The sequence below is a fragment of the Semicossyphus pulcher genome, unplaced genomic scaffold (assembly GCF_022749685.1).
Source record: "Semicossyphus pulcher isolate SPU_LCO1_2020_fin unplaced genomic scaffold, fSemPul1.0.p SCAF_12, whole genome shotgun sequence".
In the NCBI taxonomy this organism is placed as follows: domain Eukaryota; kingdom Metazoa; phylum Chordata; class Actinopteri; order Labriformes; family Labridae; genus Semicossyphus; species Semicossyphus pulcher.
The window spans coordinates 7,770,258-7,791,372 of NW_027211626.1; the positions used below are offsets into that span (position 1 = coordinate 7,770,258).

Sequence of the window (21,115 nt, forward strand, 5' to 3'; positions counted from 1 at the left end):
GACACCACACATGCATAAATTCAAAATATTTATTAGACACTATATAAAAACAATAAATTGACTGAAAATTCTATCTATTCTTTTTTTAGCCCTACATAATACCTTAATATATAGTTTTTGTCTCATCCTGGTCTTTGTAAGCATGCATTTAAATGCATAATAAAAAGAAAGAAAGAAAGAAAATGAGTTAATAAAGGTTTTTTTTTCCTAATTAATGAGTCAAATAATATTATTGAAAAAAATCACCATTCACACTAAGGCCAACTTCCACTGATGTCACACTCAGGCCAACTGTGTTAAATGTTTGAAAATTGTATAAATGTAGGGCATCTAAAAAATGTCAATTTACTATCAACTCATTATCACTTTAGCGCACTCCAGCGTCCACTTAATGTAACACACCGTGCTGCTGGAAGTCCTGGGACAAACTGATAGCTCATACTCCAGTCCAGGTTTTGTCGTCCACTCCTCCCTCCAGTGCCGACGACGAGTTTTTGGCCAGCGGAGACCGTAGGTTGCGTCTGGTGGAGGGAGAGTGAGCGGGGCTGCCCTGAATGGATTGACATTAGAGGGATTTACATTTTAACGGGTGTCGTGCTCCGCAAAGACGACACGGTGCACGTCGAAAACCAACTATTCTGCTCGATGTTTGTTCACGTCGGTGCTTGTATCATGTCCATGTGTCATCGACGTGAGAGGATTGAACTTGCCAGCAGTCTATATTTGCCGAGGAGGGAAACCAATACAAGGTCTCGCTGTCTTTCTGGAGCGGAGTATTATTAGCAGTTCAGACAGTGCAACTGTCTCTCTCTGGTATGTAAAGCATTTCTGCCGTAAACGTGTTAATAAAACCTCACGAGCAACAAAACAACATATATCTGCACAGCGCTTTAAATGACAGCGGTCAAGTGCAAAAATAATAATAAACAGCGACGTTAAAGGCGTTTTTTACACGGTAATAACCCCTCTTCCGCCAGTCAGAGAAACGAAAACAGGATCCGACCTCCGGCCAGAGCCCACTCCTCAACGTGCCTGCCCTTTAAACTGTTAAAGCCGCGTGAGCCACGCAGGAAGCTATAATGCTTGTTTTTGCATAGTTCTACTGATATTTTTAGTCAAAGTATTATTATGTAAATGTGCACTGAATTATCTTTATTATCTCTATTGTCGTCAACCTTAGAACACTTGCTCGTCCGAGTAGATATTTCGGGCGGGACAAAAGTGTAATTTCCAGCAGAGAAAGTAAAAAATTGTATCGATTCACTTTAGTAGCTTGTGTACTATCAAGTAGGATGTGAGTTATAAGTTTAAGTATGTTAGTTGTAAATGTACCAGATGTTTTTGAGTGTGTTTCATGTGTCACTATTACACTGAAAATACATTTAAAGGTGCTGAGACTATTTGTATTTTCATTTTTTCCCACTCTACTTTGTTTTTATAGGTCATGCACTCGATTGACACGATAATGACAGCATCATAATTTACCATTCAAGTATAAAACACAAAAGAGGAAGATTTTGAAAAGAAAAAAAGTTGTGTGCAGCTGGGAAAGTAAAACTTCACCTGGCTCCCATGCCGGCTGTCAGAAACCCTCCCCTCCACACCCTCAGCCATGCCTGCTTCTACCAAACCCTCCAGGAGACAGACACCTGCTCAGAGAAAAAATGTCCAGAAAGTGATCAGCACCAAGAGGCAAACCTGTAACTCAAATAAACCCAGAGGAAGAGCCACAGAGCAGCCCCGGAAAACACCTGCAGAACCCAAAAGGTCGACAGGCAGGACCCAGGCGCAGTCAGGCCGAAGCCCCCGTGGAAGAGGGGTAAGCGGGCCTGCGAGTCACGGCCCTGAGAGGTCGCCTGGCAGAGTTAACCATGCCTTAAGTGTAACAGGATCTGCTAGGCTTAGACGGCTGAGCAATCTGCCTGAACCCACTGGTGAGTTACAAGACCCCCTAGGGCGAAGGAAGTCCCTGCGTGGCACAGGAGTGTCTGTTACTCCCTGCCAGCCTCCTAAACCTTGCAGAGGAGGCAGAAACAGGAGAGGGGGTGCAGGGAAAGGAGCAGCATCACAGCAAGGAAACACAAGAAACCAGCCTTCAAGCACCAGCATCAATGATTCAAGACCTGAGGAGGATAAGGAGAAATTTGACATCTGTGATGCAGGAGAAATAGTTCCAGTTGCTCTGAAAACTGATTTTGAAGTTCCTGCAAGTACCAGAGATAAGAGTCTAGGAGTTAGCAATGCTAAAGAGGGCAGCCCTCTTAAAGCAGACTCACCACCGCGTGATGACACACTGGAAGACTGTGTTCAGGGCAGCTGTGATGGCACTATAACCCAACAAGAGACAAAGATAATCAGCCAGAACAGTGAAGATGACCTGGGGTGTTTGACTGAGACCCCTGTGCGTGATGGTGTTGATGGACACCTAAAACTCTGCATCGACAGAGGGAAAGATGAGCCCTACTTGCTAACGAGTGTTAGCTCAGCAGGGGTGCAGGGCGGCAGCGAGGGAAATGACAGTTCATCTATTCTTGGAAATAAGCTTGATCATCACGCGAGTGATGAGCAACCTTATTGTCAAGATGATGTGTGTAGTGTCCAACCAGAGGAAGCTAACGTGATGGACTTGAAAGAGAAAAGTAAAGATGAAAGAATGATAGTTGTCACCGAAGGAACAGAGGAGATAAATCATGAGACGAGAGAGAGTTTGGAGGCTGAGAGACAAAATGAGACCGTGGAGGAGATGCACGAGATAGTTGAGAGGCTGGGTAATTGTGAGGAAGAAGAGGGAGGAAAAAATGAAGAGGAGATAGATGTTTCCATCAATCCTTCCTTCTCCCACCCCGGCACTCAAGCCCCCCAACCTCTGGATCCACCCCATCCTAACAACGACCTGACAGCACAGTCAGAATCAACTGTAAGTGTGCTACCGGACTTAAAAGCTACCTCAAATCCAACCAAAGCTGCCACCACCTCAGAGTCGATCGAGCAAGAGGTTCTGAGTCAGGGTAAGACAGACATGCAACCTACCTTTCATGGTGCTAAACCTTTACTCCCAGGGTGCTCTGCTGTCCCTGAAACTGCCCTGAAGTTGCAGACTGTACTCGTGAAAAGAAATACGCCTGTTATTGTCTGTTCTGACTCCCTTAAAACTAGGAGCTTGAGGGATTCAAGCCAAGGGGAACCAGACGATCTGAGAAGTCTGGAGATCCCTTCTCCACAGGGGGGAAGACACGCTTGCACACCAGCAGAGACGCACACCAAAGATAGTGAATCTAATCGAGAGAGATATAAATCTTCGCTCTTAATGTCGCTCGTTCCTCGGCTGAACACGGATGCTCAAGCAGCTGAAAGCGAGCCAAACGTCAGCGAGGAAAGTGTTGCCTCAGTGCCAAAGATCTCAACTCCCTCACTGGACAGTAGCTCCACCTTCTCCTTCAGCTCCGAAAGCACTCGCTCCTCTTTTTCTTTTGACACTGAATCAGAGGCAGGGTACGGAGAGCCAGTCCCCTCTGTTCTGCCTGGATCCTGGGGGGCAGAGGGAACCTATTTGCCCTCTTGGGAGGCTCGGAAACCACATAAGAAGGAGAGGAAGAAGAGGAGCAGGTGTGGGGCGTGCGAGCCGTGCCTGAGGAAGATCAGCTGTGGCCAGTGCAGTTGCTGTATGAACCGCAGGACCGGACACCAGATCTGTAAGCTGAGGAAGTGTGTGGAGCTGAGGAGGAGGAGACCTTCCTCTCCGGTCATCCTCTCCGCTGCTCAGGTGAGGATTAAACTACACAGCATGCATTTTAATTACTTTTAATAACAACACATTACAGGGGAATTTATTGCAGTTAAGTCTTCAGGTCCTTCCCACAAGGAAGTTAATAGATAATGATTTAAGTGGGAATATTCTGAAGCTCTATTTGCATCTTAAACAGCTGATCAGAAGCAACTTAAAAGAGAGCGTTTGCTACTGTCTGACGGCGCTGCCTTTGATCTCCGAGGTTTCCCAGCCGCCCACTTGTAGCGGCAATGCCTGAAAGTAGCGTGAGCCGGGCACTTAAAACAGAATGATTCACTTTCACATTGTGATTGTCATTTCTCCCGTTGTTACAGCAGATACTGCAGGCTTAACTTCATACTGTTATATGACGGGGAACAGGTTGAGTAGAGGAAGGGGAAGTGCTTGTGTGTGTGTGTGTGTGTCCGGAGAATAGAGATCAGGTGTGACCGTATGAGCAAGTGCTGCTAGCGCTGTCACATGACCTGCAGCAGCACGTGGTTGGTCTGTTTGTGTGTGAGTGTCTGTTTGTGTGTGTGTGCCATCCAGGAGAATAAGCTCATTTTATGAGCTGCACATGGTGACTGTGTATGTGCGAGCTTGTGTGGATAGGTATGTAATTAAAGCCAATTTGAGCCGGATGTTTTTGCAAAGTGGCACTGGATGCATTGTGAATGAGAGAGAAGCCAGTTGGACAATGAACACCCAGGACACAGTGGATTTTGAAGCAGCTACTATCAGCTAGTCGGACGTGCAACTTTTCTGTTTTTGACTCGCTCTCGCAGCTCACATGGCGTCAATTTTGGTTGCATCAGGCTGCTTTTTTTACACAACTGTATACGACCTGCACGACCCCAAACAGCAGTCACACACAGTTATCGACTTGCGTGCTTATCACAGGGGATCATTGAGCATCTAAAGAGCCAAATATTTCAGGAGTTGTTGGACACCAAAAGGCTTGTGAATCTTGGATTTGACTCAAATGAGTTGTGTTCTGTTAACGCTGCATGTGAACGAATGCAACTGTTTGCCAATTCTTTAGCGGTAACAAAAACTTGTTACGGTAATATTGTGCCTCGTGCTTTTCAGCTTGTTTTGGAGTGATGGCTGATTAATGTAGGTATAAATTGTTAGTAATATTAACAGTATGCAGACATGCTGTTAGCTAAATTGTGTTATCTATAACATACTCATGTACGGACAGAAGGCTAACAGATATATCATTCTGCTAGGTGGGAATAGAGTTCATCACAGCAGCTGGCAGCATGAGCTACATAAGCGTGTGCATAGTTCAGTGGTGTCCATGTGGCTGGGGGAGGGCTCTGTGTGAACAACTGTGAGCGAGGGTCCATGTGGCTGTATAGTGGAGTGTTATAAGCGTGCATACGCACTGGCAGATGAGCCCTCGGTGTCGTAGCAGCGGCATGAGCAGATTAGGGCTGATTATATAACACCTGCAGTATTAGTATTGGCGACCTTTGAGCGCTATTTCTGCGTGTGAGAGGGAGCAAGGAGGAAAGATCAGGCCAGGCAGAGATTTACACTCATATAATTTTGAATACCCTGAAATGTAGGTCAATGTGTGTGTGTGTGTGTGTGTGTGTGCGTGTGCTCAGAGTCAAAAACACATTATTGTTTGTGTGGCTGTGACAGAACTGCAGATTCACTCTCATTCAAGCACCAGAGCCAGTTGTGTTTTCCCGTTTATCTTCACTGACATCACACAGCCTGGCGTCCCGTGTGTATATAGCAGTGCGTGCGTTTGTTGTGTGGGAACAGGTTTTGTTTGATTCTTTGCGACTGCAGGGCGGAGCCTGTTCCAGGTGCTGTAAGGTAGCGCCGTCGGGACAGCTGCCATCACGATGAGGTGTAGGTGAAACCCCCAAATCAATCCTCAACTTGATTCTTGATGCAGAACAGGTGGAGCATTCTTCCCTCTTGTCTTACGTTTAAATTTACAACTCAAGAAACCACACTGAGAGTGTAAACATGTGTACTGTATGAGTAATAGTTTGACATACCGGCTGGCCTGTCTTGCTAATCAAGCTCACACGCCCTTCCAACTGATGTTTCTAACCCTACAAGATAGTGCAAAAAAGGGGCAGAGGCCAAAGAGGAGCTCATGTAGTGGCATGTGGATCCTGTTCCTGGTTGTGCCATAGTGAGCCTTTATGGCTGGTTTGGCTGTGGCTTTAAAATACAGACAAAACACAACACAGAGCACAGATTACAATGTGTAAGTGTGATCTATATTAGAACAAAACACACTAAAACTGAGTGAAGAGAACCTTTAAACTTCCGTGTTTTGTGTGTGAGCATGTTGTGAGATTCAAGCTTTCCTTTTAAAAATGTCTGGTTTCACTCAGGCTTGATGGCCCCCTCGTGGCCTCGCCTTGCATTGGGCAGTGAGGACAAGGCCTGAGAGACGCACATTCAGTCACACACACACACACCATCACGTACACACCAGAAACAAAATCGTACGGTTCACAGAGTGCAGAAGCTCCTGTATTTGCTGAGTGAATTTGACTGAAACAGTCCTGACATGTTTAGAGCTGTAGGCTGCATAACTGACTTTTTTATGGACTGACAATGGAGATGTCTGCGCTCATAGATAATGGCTTAATTCACAACTCAGCAAAATAGTCAAAATAACATTACATTATAAACGCCAGCATTTGCACAAAGAGTAAGTGACTTATTCTGTTTACAGTCAGTCAGTGCTGGAAGTTCATTTGACTTAAACAAGCTCTTAAATATGTAATGAAACATAAATAAAGGAAGCAAGCTAGGTTTTTTGCAGGTCTGGTGATTTTCTTTCTAATCAGCTGCTTCAGCATTTAACAGTTTGTGATGCCACCATGCACTACTTTGTTTCAACTAGGCCATTTTCCCAGCTATGATAGCATTGTTCAGATACCTATAACAGTATCTGAAATGCCTACAATACTGCCTAAAGAGGCGGAATTTGGTATCAAAGCACCAATCCGATACCAAAATTTACTACCCCTGGGCGCTCAAATAAATCAGTAAACTATATGCCATCTGTACATTTTAGCCCCTTTCCCTCTGATCAAAAACCCATTAACACCCGACTTTTTTGCAAAAGGTTGCAATCGTCATTCAGACCCGGGTCAAATGACTCTGCAGTAGACCCGGGTAATTATTGGCAATGATGGGAACACAAAACCCGGGGCGATACCCTGATCTCCGCCCCCTTTCTGGCGCAATGCTATAATGACTCCTTGTCATCTCAGCTACGTCGCCGTCCAAGCAGCACTTGAACATCATTCCAAATTTGTCGCTGCCGAGTTTGATAAACAGACTGAAAGAGTTAACCACCGTAACATCTTCACTGACCCCCATGCTGCTTACCAAAGAGTATAACGTGTTCTTTCCGCATACCATTGTTTACTAACCCTGTTTCCAGCACGTTTGTGACGTCGGACAGTGACGCAACAGAAAAGAGACCGAAAGGAGTATACTTCACTGGCAATGGGGAAAGAGACATTTATTAGCCGGTCTTCCCAGGTCTGAAAATCCTGCATCAATGCACTCATTTTGCTGGGAAAGGCGGATATGTCTGCTACGTGCAAATACTGATTTAGGGCAGCAAAAACTGATTTCAGGTAAATTATCATGTGACAATAACAAAACACCACAGTGCAGTGCTAGTAGAAGAGTTTAACTTAAATCAAACTTAGCAATTAGGGTAATCGTACGGGTATCAAAGGGGCACTTGGTTTCGGCCAATTCTCAAGTCTAGGTATGTGATACTGTATCAAGAGGGAAAAACATTCGGAATATCTTTGTATAAAACTACAATCACATATAGCATACAGTACTCGTGTCTCCCTCTGTCACTGTATTTATCAAGCCCATGCACCTGGTGAGGTATGCTGCAGGCATGAGCTGCTCAATAATTACATAGCAAAGGAGGCATTCAGTTGTGCACAATACAGCTGCAGGTGGACTCTATACTTTTTACAAATAGTTGCCTGCATGCTTCCACTCAGCTTGCCAGCTCTCCCCAGCTCCTCCTGCAGACTAATTTATCTCCTGCACTTCTCCCACTGCTCCTTTTTTTTTTGTCTGCTGCAATGCATTTGCAGAGGAGTCACCGAGCTGAGATAACACGTGTATCAGGAAAACACTTGCAGATCCCTCAAATAGCTCTCGGGTGGGGAGGACAGGCAGCCTGCAGCACCCAGCACTGACTGCTTGCTTTTTAACTGATACTCAAACCTGTGAGTGTCTGAGCGCATTGGGAGTTATTCTTATATGTATGTTTGGGTTAAAAGGGAGGGATGTTTAATGCATGAGTGTTCAGTCCATCATGCAGGAAAAGACACCCCCATTGTTCTCTAATGGAGCCTTCTTAATGTAAAAGGAGAGTGATTTGTCCCAGCAGACGCTTCTGTCGGGTCGTCTCCCTCTCTTTTCACACACACACACACACGCAGCACTGGAGGTCTTCGGCGCTGATGGTTGCCATGGCGATCTCATTGTCTGGTGTCGACCTTTGACCTGCCACGGTTGTCTGCTGGAGTACTCTCCGGGTCAAAATGAGGATTAGCGGAGATAACCAGTAGACACTCACTATTATTGGTTTAAGGTTTTGAACTCGCTAACCTACATCCAGGTAATTGGGTTAAACTACGCAGCCTGTCCTGCTCGTAGCGCGTCAGAAGCAAGCTACCACCTTAAACATAGCACATTTATCTGCATTAGCTGTGCTAATCAGGCAGTTAGGTAATTGCATGTTTTTGTCGCTAAATGCACTTTTTTCCAAAGCAAGCTTCTTTTTATCATCGGGACAGAAATGAAATGAGCCATGTTCTTTTCAAGGTTTCAATGTTCAGCATGTTCAATTTCTTTATATGGCTCTGTGTTAAAACAACACTACCCAATAAAACTTACTGTATACAAAGGCATTTTGTTTTGGACATTCTCAAACTGTATTGGAGCAAAGATTTGAGCTCTTCTTAAAGATTTCACATCTTTAACTTTCTGTCGTATACATCCATCTTCTATACCGCTTATCCTGTTCAGGGTTGTGGGGGAGGGCTGGAGACAATTCTAGCTGTCACTGGGCGAGAGGCGTGGTAGACCCCGGACTGATCGCCGGTCATTCATCGAGCTGACACATAGAGACAGACACCCTTTCACACTCACACCTACGGGCAGTTTTAGAGTCACCAGTGAACCTAACGAGCATGTGTTTGGACTGTGGGAGGAAGCCGGAGTATCTGGAGGGAACCCATGCATGCACATCTCATGCAACATGCAAACTCCACAGATAAAGGCCCTCTACGTCCGAACCGGGGTTTGAGCTAGGAACCTTTTAGCTGTGAGGCACTAGCCATTGCACCACAGGGAAGCCCTGCAGTCATTCACATGGTGCAGTGCATTTGTATATCACATTGAACCAAAGACATTTGAAAAGCATGAGAACAAAACCTACAAGATGCTGACAACAAGTCGTGATAGCCTAGGGCTGGGCGACATGGCCAAAATCCTACATCACGATACAGGATTTTTCATAACTCGATAACGATATATATCACGATATGTCATGTTTTCTGGTAATTTAACAAATAATAAGTCTAAATGAAATAACCACATTGAGTCCTTTTCTGCACGTTAATGTCCATGTCAATAAACAGCGCCTCCCTCTATACTTCACTCCCACGTGCAAGGATTAAAACATAAAGCGTTGTCAAAATGACATAAAAACTGCCGTAAAGCAATTCAGCCGCTGGTTTTATGACATCACGATAGAGACAATATAGAAAAACGCATACGACCGACATTTTTATATCGTTATATTGCCCAGCCCTATTATAGCCCATTTATTTGATTTAAGGTAAAACGATAATAACGCTTTAAGTCAATATTACTACTCATAAGAATTATTACGCTTGGTTAACCAACACTATTGGGAGTTTTTTTCCCCCATTAATGTTATGATTCAAACATTTCATATATAAAGAGATGAAGATATCTTTCAACCATCCATCCATCCATTTTCTATACCGCTTGAGAATCCTGTTTATCCAGTCAATCACAGGGCTGACACGTAGAGACAGACAACCTTTCACGCTCGCATTCACACCTACGGCAATTTAGAGTCACCAGTGAACCTAACGAGCATGTCTTTGGACCGTGGGAGGAAGCCGGAGTACCCGGAAGGAGACCCACGCATGTACGGGGAGAACATGCAGACTCCACACAGAAAGGCCCACTACATCTGAACCGGGGTTAAGAGCAACAGCGCTAACCTCTGCGTCACTGTGCAGCCTCACTAAAAGCCTCTGAAATTACAAGTTCATATTAATTTGAGTTTGCATCTTTGATTATTAGAGTAGAAATGAAGTCCATATGATGCAAATTTGATCTTAAACATGTTTCACTTCTCTGGAAGAACAGGCGACCTGGGCGGTAAAGAACAATAGATATTTGTCAGCGGGGTTTTGTAGTGAAAAACTCTTTTCCTTAGCCATGATAGAGTTTGCTGCGTCACTCTGTCTTTACCATTGAAAAATAAATCATCTTCTTTCATAAAAACGAGCACAGGTTCCCCCACACGAGCACGTGGGCACTCTGGCAGTGAGCTGAAGGACAGGCGCACATCCACACTCTGTTTTTTTTTTTTCTACTTCATTACGTCAATGTGTGGGACAGAAGGGGGCCGAGGTAGCGAGGAAGGTTCGTGAAATGTCAGAGACACTGCCAACACTTTAACAGAGCCAACTCATAATGACCAAGCAGAGTGCGTTGTATGTTAGCCTACTCCCTCTACTCCAACTTCTGTTTTTTCTCAGCACACACACACACGTTTCATTACTCGAGCTTTCCTCTGATTAGAGCTGATTTGTATTTTTCTGTCAGCCTGGGCCAAGCCAGTTAAATTTAAACAACCCTGTGAGGCAGTTGTCTGTAATAGCTGCAGGGCTTGGGAAGTGGCCCAGAAAGAAATGCTCTGTGGATGAGGGGAAATGTTTTTTTAAATTTGATTTCAGGCTCGTTTTTCTGGCACTAACCTGCCATACATCAGAGCAGATGTAAGGCTCATTCTGTGCCAGGTTTAAAGCTTCTCCAACCAGAGACAGGGAGGTGACGACAGACTCCAGCCAGTCTGTTTACTTTAATACACGAAGAGTTGTATAATCACGTGGCTAATAGTTAGAATTCATCAGCAAGTTATCTGAAGAGTTCAACTTTTATAACACTGATTCTGCACCCCTGAGCCCTCTTAGGTTCTTTGCATCTGTGAGTTTGTGCCGTGTCCTGGCTGTTGTAAGGCTCTAAGTCCCTGGATAAGCTTTGAAGTCGTGCCACTTGGTTTCTCTGGGTGAAAAGAAATCCCGACTTTGCCCCCCAAAAGAAATGCCACTCAAATCCTACCAAGGGCACACAATGGCCTCCTTCTGGAGGAGTTTACTCATGCATCAACCTGGCCCGCCTGATTTAGAATATAGCTTGAGCAGCTGAGGAGGAAAAGAACTCATCCTCTCGCTCGGTTGTGTCATTATTTCTTAAGAACATGGATCCTAAAACATACCAGGTGCTCAGTTGTAATGAATGCAATGAATTAATGTGATTTTTTTATTGTTTTGCCTTGTCTATTTTCTCCCTTTGTTCATCATTCATAATCAGGGGTGTCATGATTTTGTTTTTAAAGTGGTAATATCTTTGGCGATAAACGTTAATTGCGGGAGCACACTTCCCAGATATCCAGACAGTGTTGCATGTGCTACGTCCACGGTTGGCTCCAGTTGTAACTCTTGATTTTCCTCGCTGACGGTCGCTTTCCTTTTCAGACTGTTTGCTTCATCTGAGCGTCGAGTTTGTTTATTTTTCTTTGGATTTTCACTTATTTTTGAGGTTGTATCTGTAGTCATCCATCTTTTCTTTGTTTGTTCAGCCATAGTAGATTACTGTTTACTCACAACACTCGCAGAGAGCGGAAAAGCAGCCGCTTAGCTCCGCCTACCCTCTCTGGCAGACCAACCACTGCTGGGTGATGGAAAACGCGTCACTAACTGGGCGCCGCTTGTGATTTTTTCCACAATTGTCGCCACAGACACCCAGTCTGTAATACTGCAAATGCAAAGGCTTTCATCAGTGGGCCATAGGCTCAATCACCACTGTGTTACCTCATTCAGCGATAGATAGAGACTTAACAGACATTTATTTTAATGAAAATCTTCAGGATTATTACTTTAATTAAAACTGACTCCTGTTCCCTGAAGTCCCTCATGTAACAGCCTTGCACACTGTTGGTGAGTTTGTTTGTTTGCAGCACACAAAGCCGCCTTTAAACAGACAGGAGCGTTTGTGTCACAAACTCAAGAGTGAGACACATATTCAGGATGTGCTGTACACGTCCAAAACATGCACCTACAACCTGAATGATATCGGCATATGTTACATGTCTTGTTCAGAAAACACTATGCACTTAAACAGCCTGATTCAGGCTATCCAAACAGCTGTTTCATAGTGTATTTTGTGGCTTTCCATGTTTGAGTTCTGCTTAATGTAATTGGCATGTTATAACTCGTGGTTATTGTTTAACATTTGTTCTCAAGTGCACTGTAAACTAGCTTTGTGGCTAGTTTTAGCATATTTACAATCACGTTTATGCACAGTACATGAGCTGAGTACAGTCGATTTTTGGTGCACCACTGGAGTTGTCATGCATCTGTCTGTGTATGTGCATGTGTGTGAGTGAGTGCATTGCACACGTGCAGTCATATCGCTAACAAGCCAACTCAGCATGTTTTACTAGCACAAACTTAAGTGAGCCTTTTCCTGTCCCTGTGTGAAAGGATCTGGAGCCCTGCGCTCTCTCTGCCTGCATAGTGCTTGTGTGTGTGTGTGTGCATGTGTGTGTGTTTACATAAACTAATGGACCCGCTGACCCTTGTCTTCCACCGTTCAAGGTGAAACACTCACTTCTAACGATAGGAGTTAAGACTTTATTGTGTGCAGATGTTAGTCTTACATGAAAAGACAAAGCAGGCACTAGATTAAAGAGGATATTTTGTCGATGTAAGAAGTGCATCACAGCTTTCCTGGACAGACTGAAGGTGACTGCTGTCCTTCATACAGACCGATCAGTGTCAGCCTTTAAACTGAGTCCGTGTGGGTTCAGGGTGTGGAGTTAAATCTAAGAGTTGGATTGTAGCTTGTTACATAACGCTCTGTTTATGTGTGGAATTTGAATGTGAACCCATTGTGTCCTTAAAATAGCCTCACTCATGGGTTACAAACCGTCCATACAGGAAGTGTGAAAGCTACAAAAAATGCATTTGTAGTCGTCTGTGTGTGTGTGTGTGTGTGTGTGTGTGTGTTGCTGCGTGTTTGTTGAGGAAGCAGAGAGCATGTAGAAGAGAGCCATTGTGTAGACATGAAGTCAAAGCTTCCAGTCCACAGATGTTCTTTTGGAAAAGTAGCCAAAGTAGTGTTATAGTGAGCAGCCTCTGGGGTCCACAGCGCTGCCTTCTCTGAGGTAACACACACTTTATAGTTTCAAGGTTCTCCGCAAGGAAAACCTGCATCCCTTATGCCTCGGTTTGGATACACAGGATCGAATTGCTAATGCGGGTGTTTGCATACGCTTATTCTTAGTCTCTAAACCTACGTGTGTGTGTGTGTTGATGTTTTTGGCTTTGACCTGTGCAAAGAGGTGTTCGAATACATGTGATTATGTGAGAGGTTGTGCATGAGTGGACTAGATGTGCAGCATAGGGACATAAAGTTATCATTTTTATACTTTCACGTATTAGTTTCCACTGACTTTAGCACCCCTACCACCAAACACACACACATATGTCTCTGCTCAGTATATAAGAGCCTAACCAGGATATCTGTCAGGTGATTTAATTGCTTTTTGACTGCAGGAACGTTCCCCAGGAACTAGGAACCTTTTGAGGAACTGTGCATTTCGATAGCAGGAACCAGGGTCTAAATTTAGCTCCGGAATAATTGATTTCCCCTCTGAAAAGTCCCGTCCAGGAAGTTTCAGGGCGGGGCCTGCAGTGCTGATCGTTTCTGATTGGTCGAGTACTCGCAGCATTTTATTTCACCTGTCATGTTTAAAAGACTGCAGCTGCACGATCACTGTCATCATCGTGCATCGAGAGTGTTGTTTCTATGACGTCATCTTTGTTGGCTCTGTTAAAGTGTTGGCGGTGTAGTGCAGTTACTTTTATTGCTTCTTCATAAGTGATAAGCCTGATTTGCATAATCTTCCTTGGACCGCTGTGGAAACGCAGACAACAATGGGCCACAGGAACCATTTAGTTCCTTGAAGAGAAGTTCCTGGAACTAAAGGTTCCTGGTACTTTTGGTCGAAAAGCACCTATTTGCAATATGCACACATGTGGAAACGTTTGTTACCGAACAAATCATGCCTACAAACAAATATTTCATAATTTTGTACTTTGATGTTTAGCAAAATTGTTGCAAAAAAACCTTTGGATTGAATTGATGCAGAAACAAAGCTTGGTGTGATTTAGAAATGGTGTCATGATGTAGGGCCGTATTGGGGCGGCTTTGGCTCAGCGGTAGCATCTGTCGTCTTTCAATCGGAAGGTTGGTGGTTTGATTCCCAGCTCCCTCCTACAGCTCTACATGTCTAAGTCTCCTTGGGCATGACACTGAACCCCAAATTGTGAGTGAATGTGATGACTGATTGACAAATGGGCACTTTACATAGCTGCCTCTGCCATCAGTGTATCAATGTGTGTGTGAATGGGTGAATGTGACATGTAGTGTAAAAGCACTTGTGATCGCCAGACTACAAAAACGATATGCAAGTCCATTTATCATATAGTTTTTCCAATAAACAGAGCTCCAAATACACATTTTAAAAAACTCCTAGCACTGTCTGTAGTCACATGCAGCAGGGCATAACAATGTTACATATTATTTATTAAAGAAAGCAGCCTTTGAAATACCTTTGCATGGTTGTATTGGTGCAAAATCGTTGCACATTCCAGGTAGGCAAAATAAAGTCTCATTCCAGCTGAAAAACGTATTATATTTGGCACCATATTGGTAAATGGTGAATTATTTTCCTCCAAAAACTGACTATCGGTATCAGTCTCAAAAATTCCATATCAGTCAGGCTCTACTGGATAGTACAACCTGCTTTCCTACCCTTCCCTGAGCATGGTGGGTAAAAGTCGCACCTTTAATAAAGACGAAGAAGCAGAGAAACTCCCTCAACAAACCGAGTGTGTCAAAGATCTGCAGCTTTCCCATGCAAATGAGAGACAAGTTTACATTAGCGTCAGCAGTAATGGCTGTAATGACAACTTTTGGCAACAGCCGCAGTTGGCACGGCTCCATCACCGGGCTGATCTCCAGTGGGTCAGCCTCCAGATGTGTCAGAGACAGTTTACGACTGCGGCGCAGAACAGCTTTCTTTACCTCACTCGCAAGCTCATGTAGTGCAGCTTAGGGTGATTAATGTCCGGGCTACTTGTTCCTAACGAGAGCAGGGCCGCTCGTTAAAAGGAAAAAAACATATGGGACACTTAAAGAGCTGAAAATTAAGGGTGTGGTGGAATATTGTTAGTAGTTGTGGAGTATTTAAAGACTAAAGGAATGGAGTGGCTGCAGGAGGAGGACTGGTTTAAACTCTATATTCTTTAGAGATACTTCAGAGTTTCAACACTTGACTTGTTAACAGAGAGTTAAAGGTTATGAGCACACAAGAGTTGAGCTGTTTGTTTAAACTAATGTTACAACCAGAGGGGAAATTAAGGTGTGTCATTTCATTTCATCTAGCAGTTGATACATACACTTTAAAATCGAATGCAAAGTCTATTTACTGTTCTCGGTGTATAAGGCGCTGACCGCATGAGAGCACATGGCAGTTTAAAGTTAAATGACAGCAGTTTGTAGGTGCCTTTTATTGTGCAGGTTGGTGTAACCTGTTTAACTGACTAGTTTGTAGACTTTTCTATAAATGTCAAACCTGTCAGACTACCTGTGACATTCCCAGTGCTGTTCAAAGGAGAGCGCAGCCATAACTGCCACTATGAATCTAAAAATATCTCATTTATTACAACACAGATAATTTGGTTCCCGTGAGAAACACGTCCAGATCCAACAGGACATGACATTATAACAGATCATGTTTGCTTTAGAGGTGAAATAATGAATGATGCGTATTTTGTCAGGTGTAAGCAGCAGTGAAATGCTTTTATGTGCTTAAACTTTTACTTTTGCAGGTGTCCATTTTAGCTATGTGGGTAAAAGCTTGTACACATGGGTAGGCTAAATGAATTCTAAAGCTATGTCCCAATCCAGGGGCCGCATCCTTTGAAGGCCAATTGCGTCACAGCGGCGAGTCGGAGGCTGTTCCATTCGGAAGGCTCCTTCAGATGCGTACGATAAATGCGTCCTCCTTTTCCCGGGCCGCGAAGGATCCATCGGGTGCATCGTTTGTGGCCCAACGTATCCCGAGATTCATTTCGTGCAAATTCAAACGAGATGGCGGACGAGGAATACTCTTTCAAATGTAAAGGTTTTGGGTTTCAACTCAATCGATTAGCTAGCGATACAAATGTTAAAAAAAGGGGGGCCTTGAAGCGAATTATCTTTAAATAACAGGTTAATTTACGTGACATTATGCTAGCGTTATGCTAGCTAGTTAGCCAGCTAGCTTCTTGTTGCTAAGCGACAGGAGCAATGTTTGGTGACGCAAGGGTATGGTTAGGAACAGCTGGTGACACAAACAGGAAATCGTTCATAGACCGGACCGTCTTGTTTCATCTCGGCTTTAACGGTCTACGCAGGCTATGAATGGCGCATCCTCCGTAGACCGCCTCCATCGAAGGCTGCGGCCCCTGGATTGAGACACAGCTTAAACCTGCAGGCACTATTCCACATTATGATGAGAAGATGTTGTTGTAATGTGGACTGAGGTTTTCTGTTACCGACAGTGCTGGAGAAATATTATTGGTGTGGCTGAAGTTTGTTTCCTCTTTTCTTGTGTGTATTACCAGGGTTTAGTCAGCATCTGTGTTTGTTTTACAGCGTCGGGAAACGTGTGATTATTAACGTTAGGGGGAAACGACTGATGTTGAATTGTACTTTATGCAAATTGTGTTTTCATAGATGTTCCAGCTAACGGTTTAAATGATATCCGTACAGGATATTCCACCAAATAATGACAGAATCACACTCAGCAGCCACCACGAGTGCTTAAAGACTGTCACAGTCTGCCGTTATTCAAGGGCACTGTTTTTCTAATGTTTGCCTTGAGACTACACATGCAGCCGCACCATGCAGGAGTTTGACTGTGATAAGTTATAAGCATCTAACTGACTAACTGCCTGACTGCCTGTTGAACTGTGGAGTGATAAAACAGCCTGTCAACAATGGTAGTAAGAATTTCAACCTTAAGTATGCTTAAAAACAGTGTAGATAAATGTTATTATTGTGTTAAAATATATCTCACAGAACCGATGAAGACTCAGCCTGTCCCTCTTATAAACCACATTTAATCATGTGTTGTATTTACTATAATTTAGTGCCTTTGGGTGAATGAACACCTTTGCATGTTTATTGCACGCTTGACACAACACTGATATAGTTTTCATTGTTGTGTGTGGATTAAGCTGCACGCTCCCTGCTTTCACAATCAAACACACTGTTGCGTACGAGAGTGTTACCGACAGGCACTGGCTCCGGCTGCCTTCATGTTTCCTTGTCCTCGCGTGACCTCGGCGTCTTGGCCACATGGTCGCCTTTAGAAAGGGGGGGTGTGTTACTCTCTCATAACATTCTTTTTCTCTGTCTTTTCTGTCCTCTTTTTTTAAATCTTACCACAGCTTTTCCTCTGGGAACTGCTTCGAGAGGGAAAAAGCTCCGGGAGTGGATGAGTGAGAATTAGGGGAAAGGGTTGCTGAAGAGCAGTATGGGTGCTCATCCTCCTCTCTGCTCCCACAATGATCTAATGTTTCTAAATCATGTGGGAATTAGGAAGAATCTGCCAAACAGATGCCAACGTTTGTAACTGTTTAAAAGGCATGGTATGCCAGTCTCAGACTATAACACTGATTATATATAATACAATAGATCACGTGCCTTAAAACTCTGGGGAAATAGTTAAAGAGGGAGGGAGACACGCACATTAACACATGCTGCTGTCTGCAAACTTGTCATGTGATGTTTGCGTCAGCTCAGAGAAGAAGTGTTTCACTCATAAATTAAACACTTGAGTCGATGATCCTTCATGAATAAGTGTCGGTTGATTCTCTTTGGCGGCACCTATGGTGATAAACGGTAATTGCGGGAGCACACTTCCCTGATATCCAGACAGTGCTGCATGTGTGACGTCCACGGTTGGCTCCGGTTGTAACTCTTGATTTTCCTTTTTAGACTGTTTGCTTCATCTGAGCGTCGAGTTTGTTTCTTTTTCTTTGGATTTTCACTTATTGTTGAAGTTGTATCTGTAGTCATCCATCTTTTCTTTGTTTGTTCAGCCATAGTAGATTACTGTTTACTCGCAACACTTGCAGAGACCGGAAAAGCAGCCGCTTAGCTCCGCCTACCCTCTCTGGCAGATGCGTCACTAACTGGGCGCCGCTTGTGATTTTCACCGTGAAAGTTGCCAGACAGCCAGTCCATAATACTGCAAATACAAAGGCTTTCATCAGCACCATTGTGTTACCTCATTTGGCGATAGATAGAGACTTAACAGACATTTAATTTAGATGAAAATCTCCGAGATTATCACTTTAACAATTACTAGAGGGACTTTTCAGATTTGTATTTATTAGCAATCTTCTGTTTTTTGATTTGTATTAGCTAAAAAAAATGTTTATGAGGATATAAAGAAGCATTTGGCTTATTTTTGCCTTTTAAAAAAAAAAAAAAAAGGTAATGTTTAGAGTTATGGTTTAGGTTATTCTCAAATTACTAATTAAATCTGTTCGATTTAATTGTTTCATCATTTTGTCAAAGTAATCCTGTGGAAATCACCCGGAGCCCAAAGGGGAGTGTTGGTGAGCAGCTTCAGGGGTTAACACCTCCGTGCTGATGGAGTTGTTTTTCTCTGATCCAGATCCAGCATGTGTGCAGTATCCGTTCCACAGCTTGCCTCCAGTCCATGTGTGTAGGGCTGGAGTAAAGAGCCCACATAGGGGATCCTTTGTTTAGGAGAGTCTAGGCATGGAAGATAATTTACAAGCCGCTAAGGTCCTCACGCCATTGGCTGATGAGTCTCTGTCTGCGTCTGCGAAAGGCATCCCTTACGTGTGTGTGTCTATATGTCTGTGTGTGTGTGCAGCGAGTGTGTGTGCGTCTGCTGTAGCTGCACTTTGCTACAGCGGCTCACAGTCGCCCTAGTCATGACACCCAGGAGCTTTGCCCTGCGCACGGCTACTGTAGCCAGCGTTTTCTTTTGAGGCTGAAGGAAGGCGAAGCAAGATGGCCACCAATACCTTTTAGGGATATGCTGCCTAAACCGGAGGGGCTTCTCCCGAGGACGGACAAGGTAAACCCTGGGGTCTATTGTCTCGCTGCAGATGGGGGCAGCTACAGTGGAGCTCATCTAGAGGTTATCCTCTGTTGTCTCTCTCATTATGCCACTCTGGATTTAGCTGATTGGAGAGCTTTACTTGGACGCTGCTGTTGTTATTGTTCCCACTGAGGCACCGAGGACTTCTGTGCGTGAGTGTTTGGCTTGTCTTTTCCAGGTGGGTTTAAAGGATGTGACAACAAAGTCAGCAATAAAGAGGTCAGTTTCCACAGTAACAGACATCCCCTCTCCTCTTTCCCCCAGTTGCATGTATGTTCTGTGCTGTATGAGGAGTCTCTTTGCTTCCTCTTTTCTTTCTTGCAGTGGTTTTGGACAGCCATATTTCTGCACCTGCTGTTTTCTGACTCTTTCGTGGAGAAGTGGCGCGCCTGCAAGCTTTTGGTCGTAACTAATTTGGCAGGCTTACTTGTTTGGCTGTCGTAGTAATGGTGTTGTAATTGTGCGGTTTGTGGAGGAGCTCTTATAATTTAATGGTTAATTAAGCTCTGATTCATGTCTGTAGTTCTCTAGGTGTATTTCCCACCTTTAAGGCCTTTTTGATTTCCTTTTATTCTGTAGCGTGTTTCGCGTGTTGCCTACGTGACATTGAGCTCAGCGCCGACAGGAAGCCCTCTCTCTCAATGAATGAAGGAAATTCTCACGTGTTCGCAGAGTACGCACACAAACCACTACTCACACTCTTGGCCAGGAAGGAAGTGAGCTTTTTCAGAGTTGTGAAATTGTTTTGCGAGGTGGAGATCCTACCCTATCCGCTCTTTTCTGTCAGAGTGGTTCATCTGAGGTGTTTGTATTCAGGTGTGTGTGTTGTTAAGATAATAATAGATGCACACTTCTTCTAACTTCCTTGGAGACCTATTACAGAGTGTGTGTGTGGGGGGGGGGTTGTTAGGATTCATGTGGCGCTGGCGGTCACACTTCTGTTGCTTAGCGTTGGTCTCTGAGCGTGTGTTTGTGTAACGCACTCTCCCTTAGCTACTCCAGCATGTGTTTTGTTGATTTTGTAAGCAGTGACAGGCGCAGCAGTTTGGTTACGTATTTGTCTAAGATAAAAGAAGGCGACAGTGTTTGCATTCAAACCAATACCACAGTGCAGTGTGAGTGACTTCAGACACCCTGAGGCAGACAGAACAAGCACAACACAAAGACGCAGCCCTAACACATCACAGACCCAGCGCTCCCCAGAGTCTAACTGAGAGCACATGCCTCTTTGCATCCTGCAGCAGGCTTTTCTGCTATCACAAGCCTAAAATGTGACATAATTAAAAACAGGGGGGTGTACTTTGATGTCACTTGGACGCACACACATACACATGCATGGAGACACGCGTGAGTCTGGTGCAGTGCTGGAAGCCGGCCAGTGCTGCTTTGTTATTGAAAGCAGTTTATTGTGGCAGACACGCTGCCTTCTCCCTCTCCGTCTCTCTCCCCGTCTTTTTCGCCCGTTTTCTCGCGCTTCCATTTAAACGTCGTGGTGGGTCACTTCCACACGCTGTGCAGGAAGCGCGTATCTCGGGGCCCTGTTGCATTGGCAGGTTCGGGATTGCCTCAGCCTGAGCTCCAGCTATCTGTTGCATCAGCAGCGTGTTTTTGAGTTGTAGTAAGGCAACAGTCCTGACAGCCACGAGGAGTGCTGTGGACCGGGGGAGGAAAGCGAAATGGATCGGAGCGGGATCGGGAAAACCACATCAGTGGGAAGACTTAGTGATGATTTAGCTCACACAGTTTAATCATGTCTAATCTCCGGTTTTAATTCATCACGAACAGTTCTGTGGTCACTGTAAGTCCCG

The 21,115-nt window shown here is 44.3% G+C and overlaps 1 protein-coding gene across 1 annotated transcript in view; it reads left to right on the forward strand.

Moving 5' to 3' along the window:
• The first annotated feature begins 510 nt into the window (after positions 1–510).
• The window catches only part of tet1 (tet methylcytosine dioxygenase 1), a 35,041-nt gene continuing 14,436 nt past the window's right edge, over positions 511–21,115 (forward strand). Inside the window, exons 1-2 of the mRNA XM_069658364.1 lie at positions 511–813; positions 1,442–3,763. Coding sequence (XP_069514465.1) covers positions 1,613–3,763 — 2,151 coding nt within the window. The 5' untranslated portion in view covers positions 511–813; positions 1,442–1,612. The remainder of the gene's footprint in view (positions 814–1,441; positions 3,764–21,115) is intronic.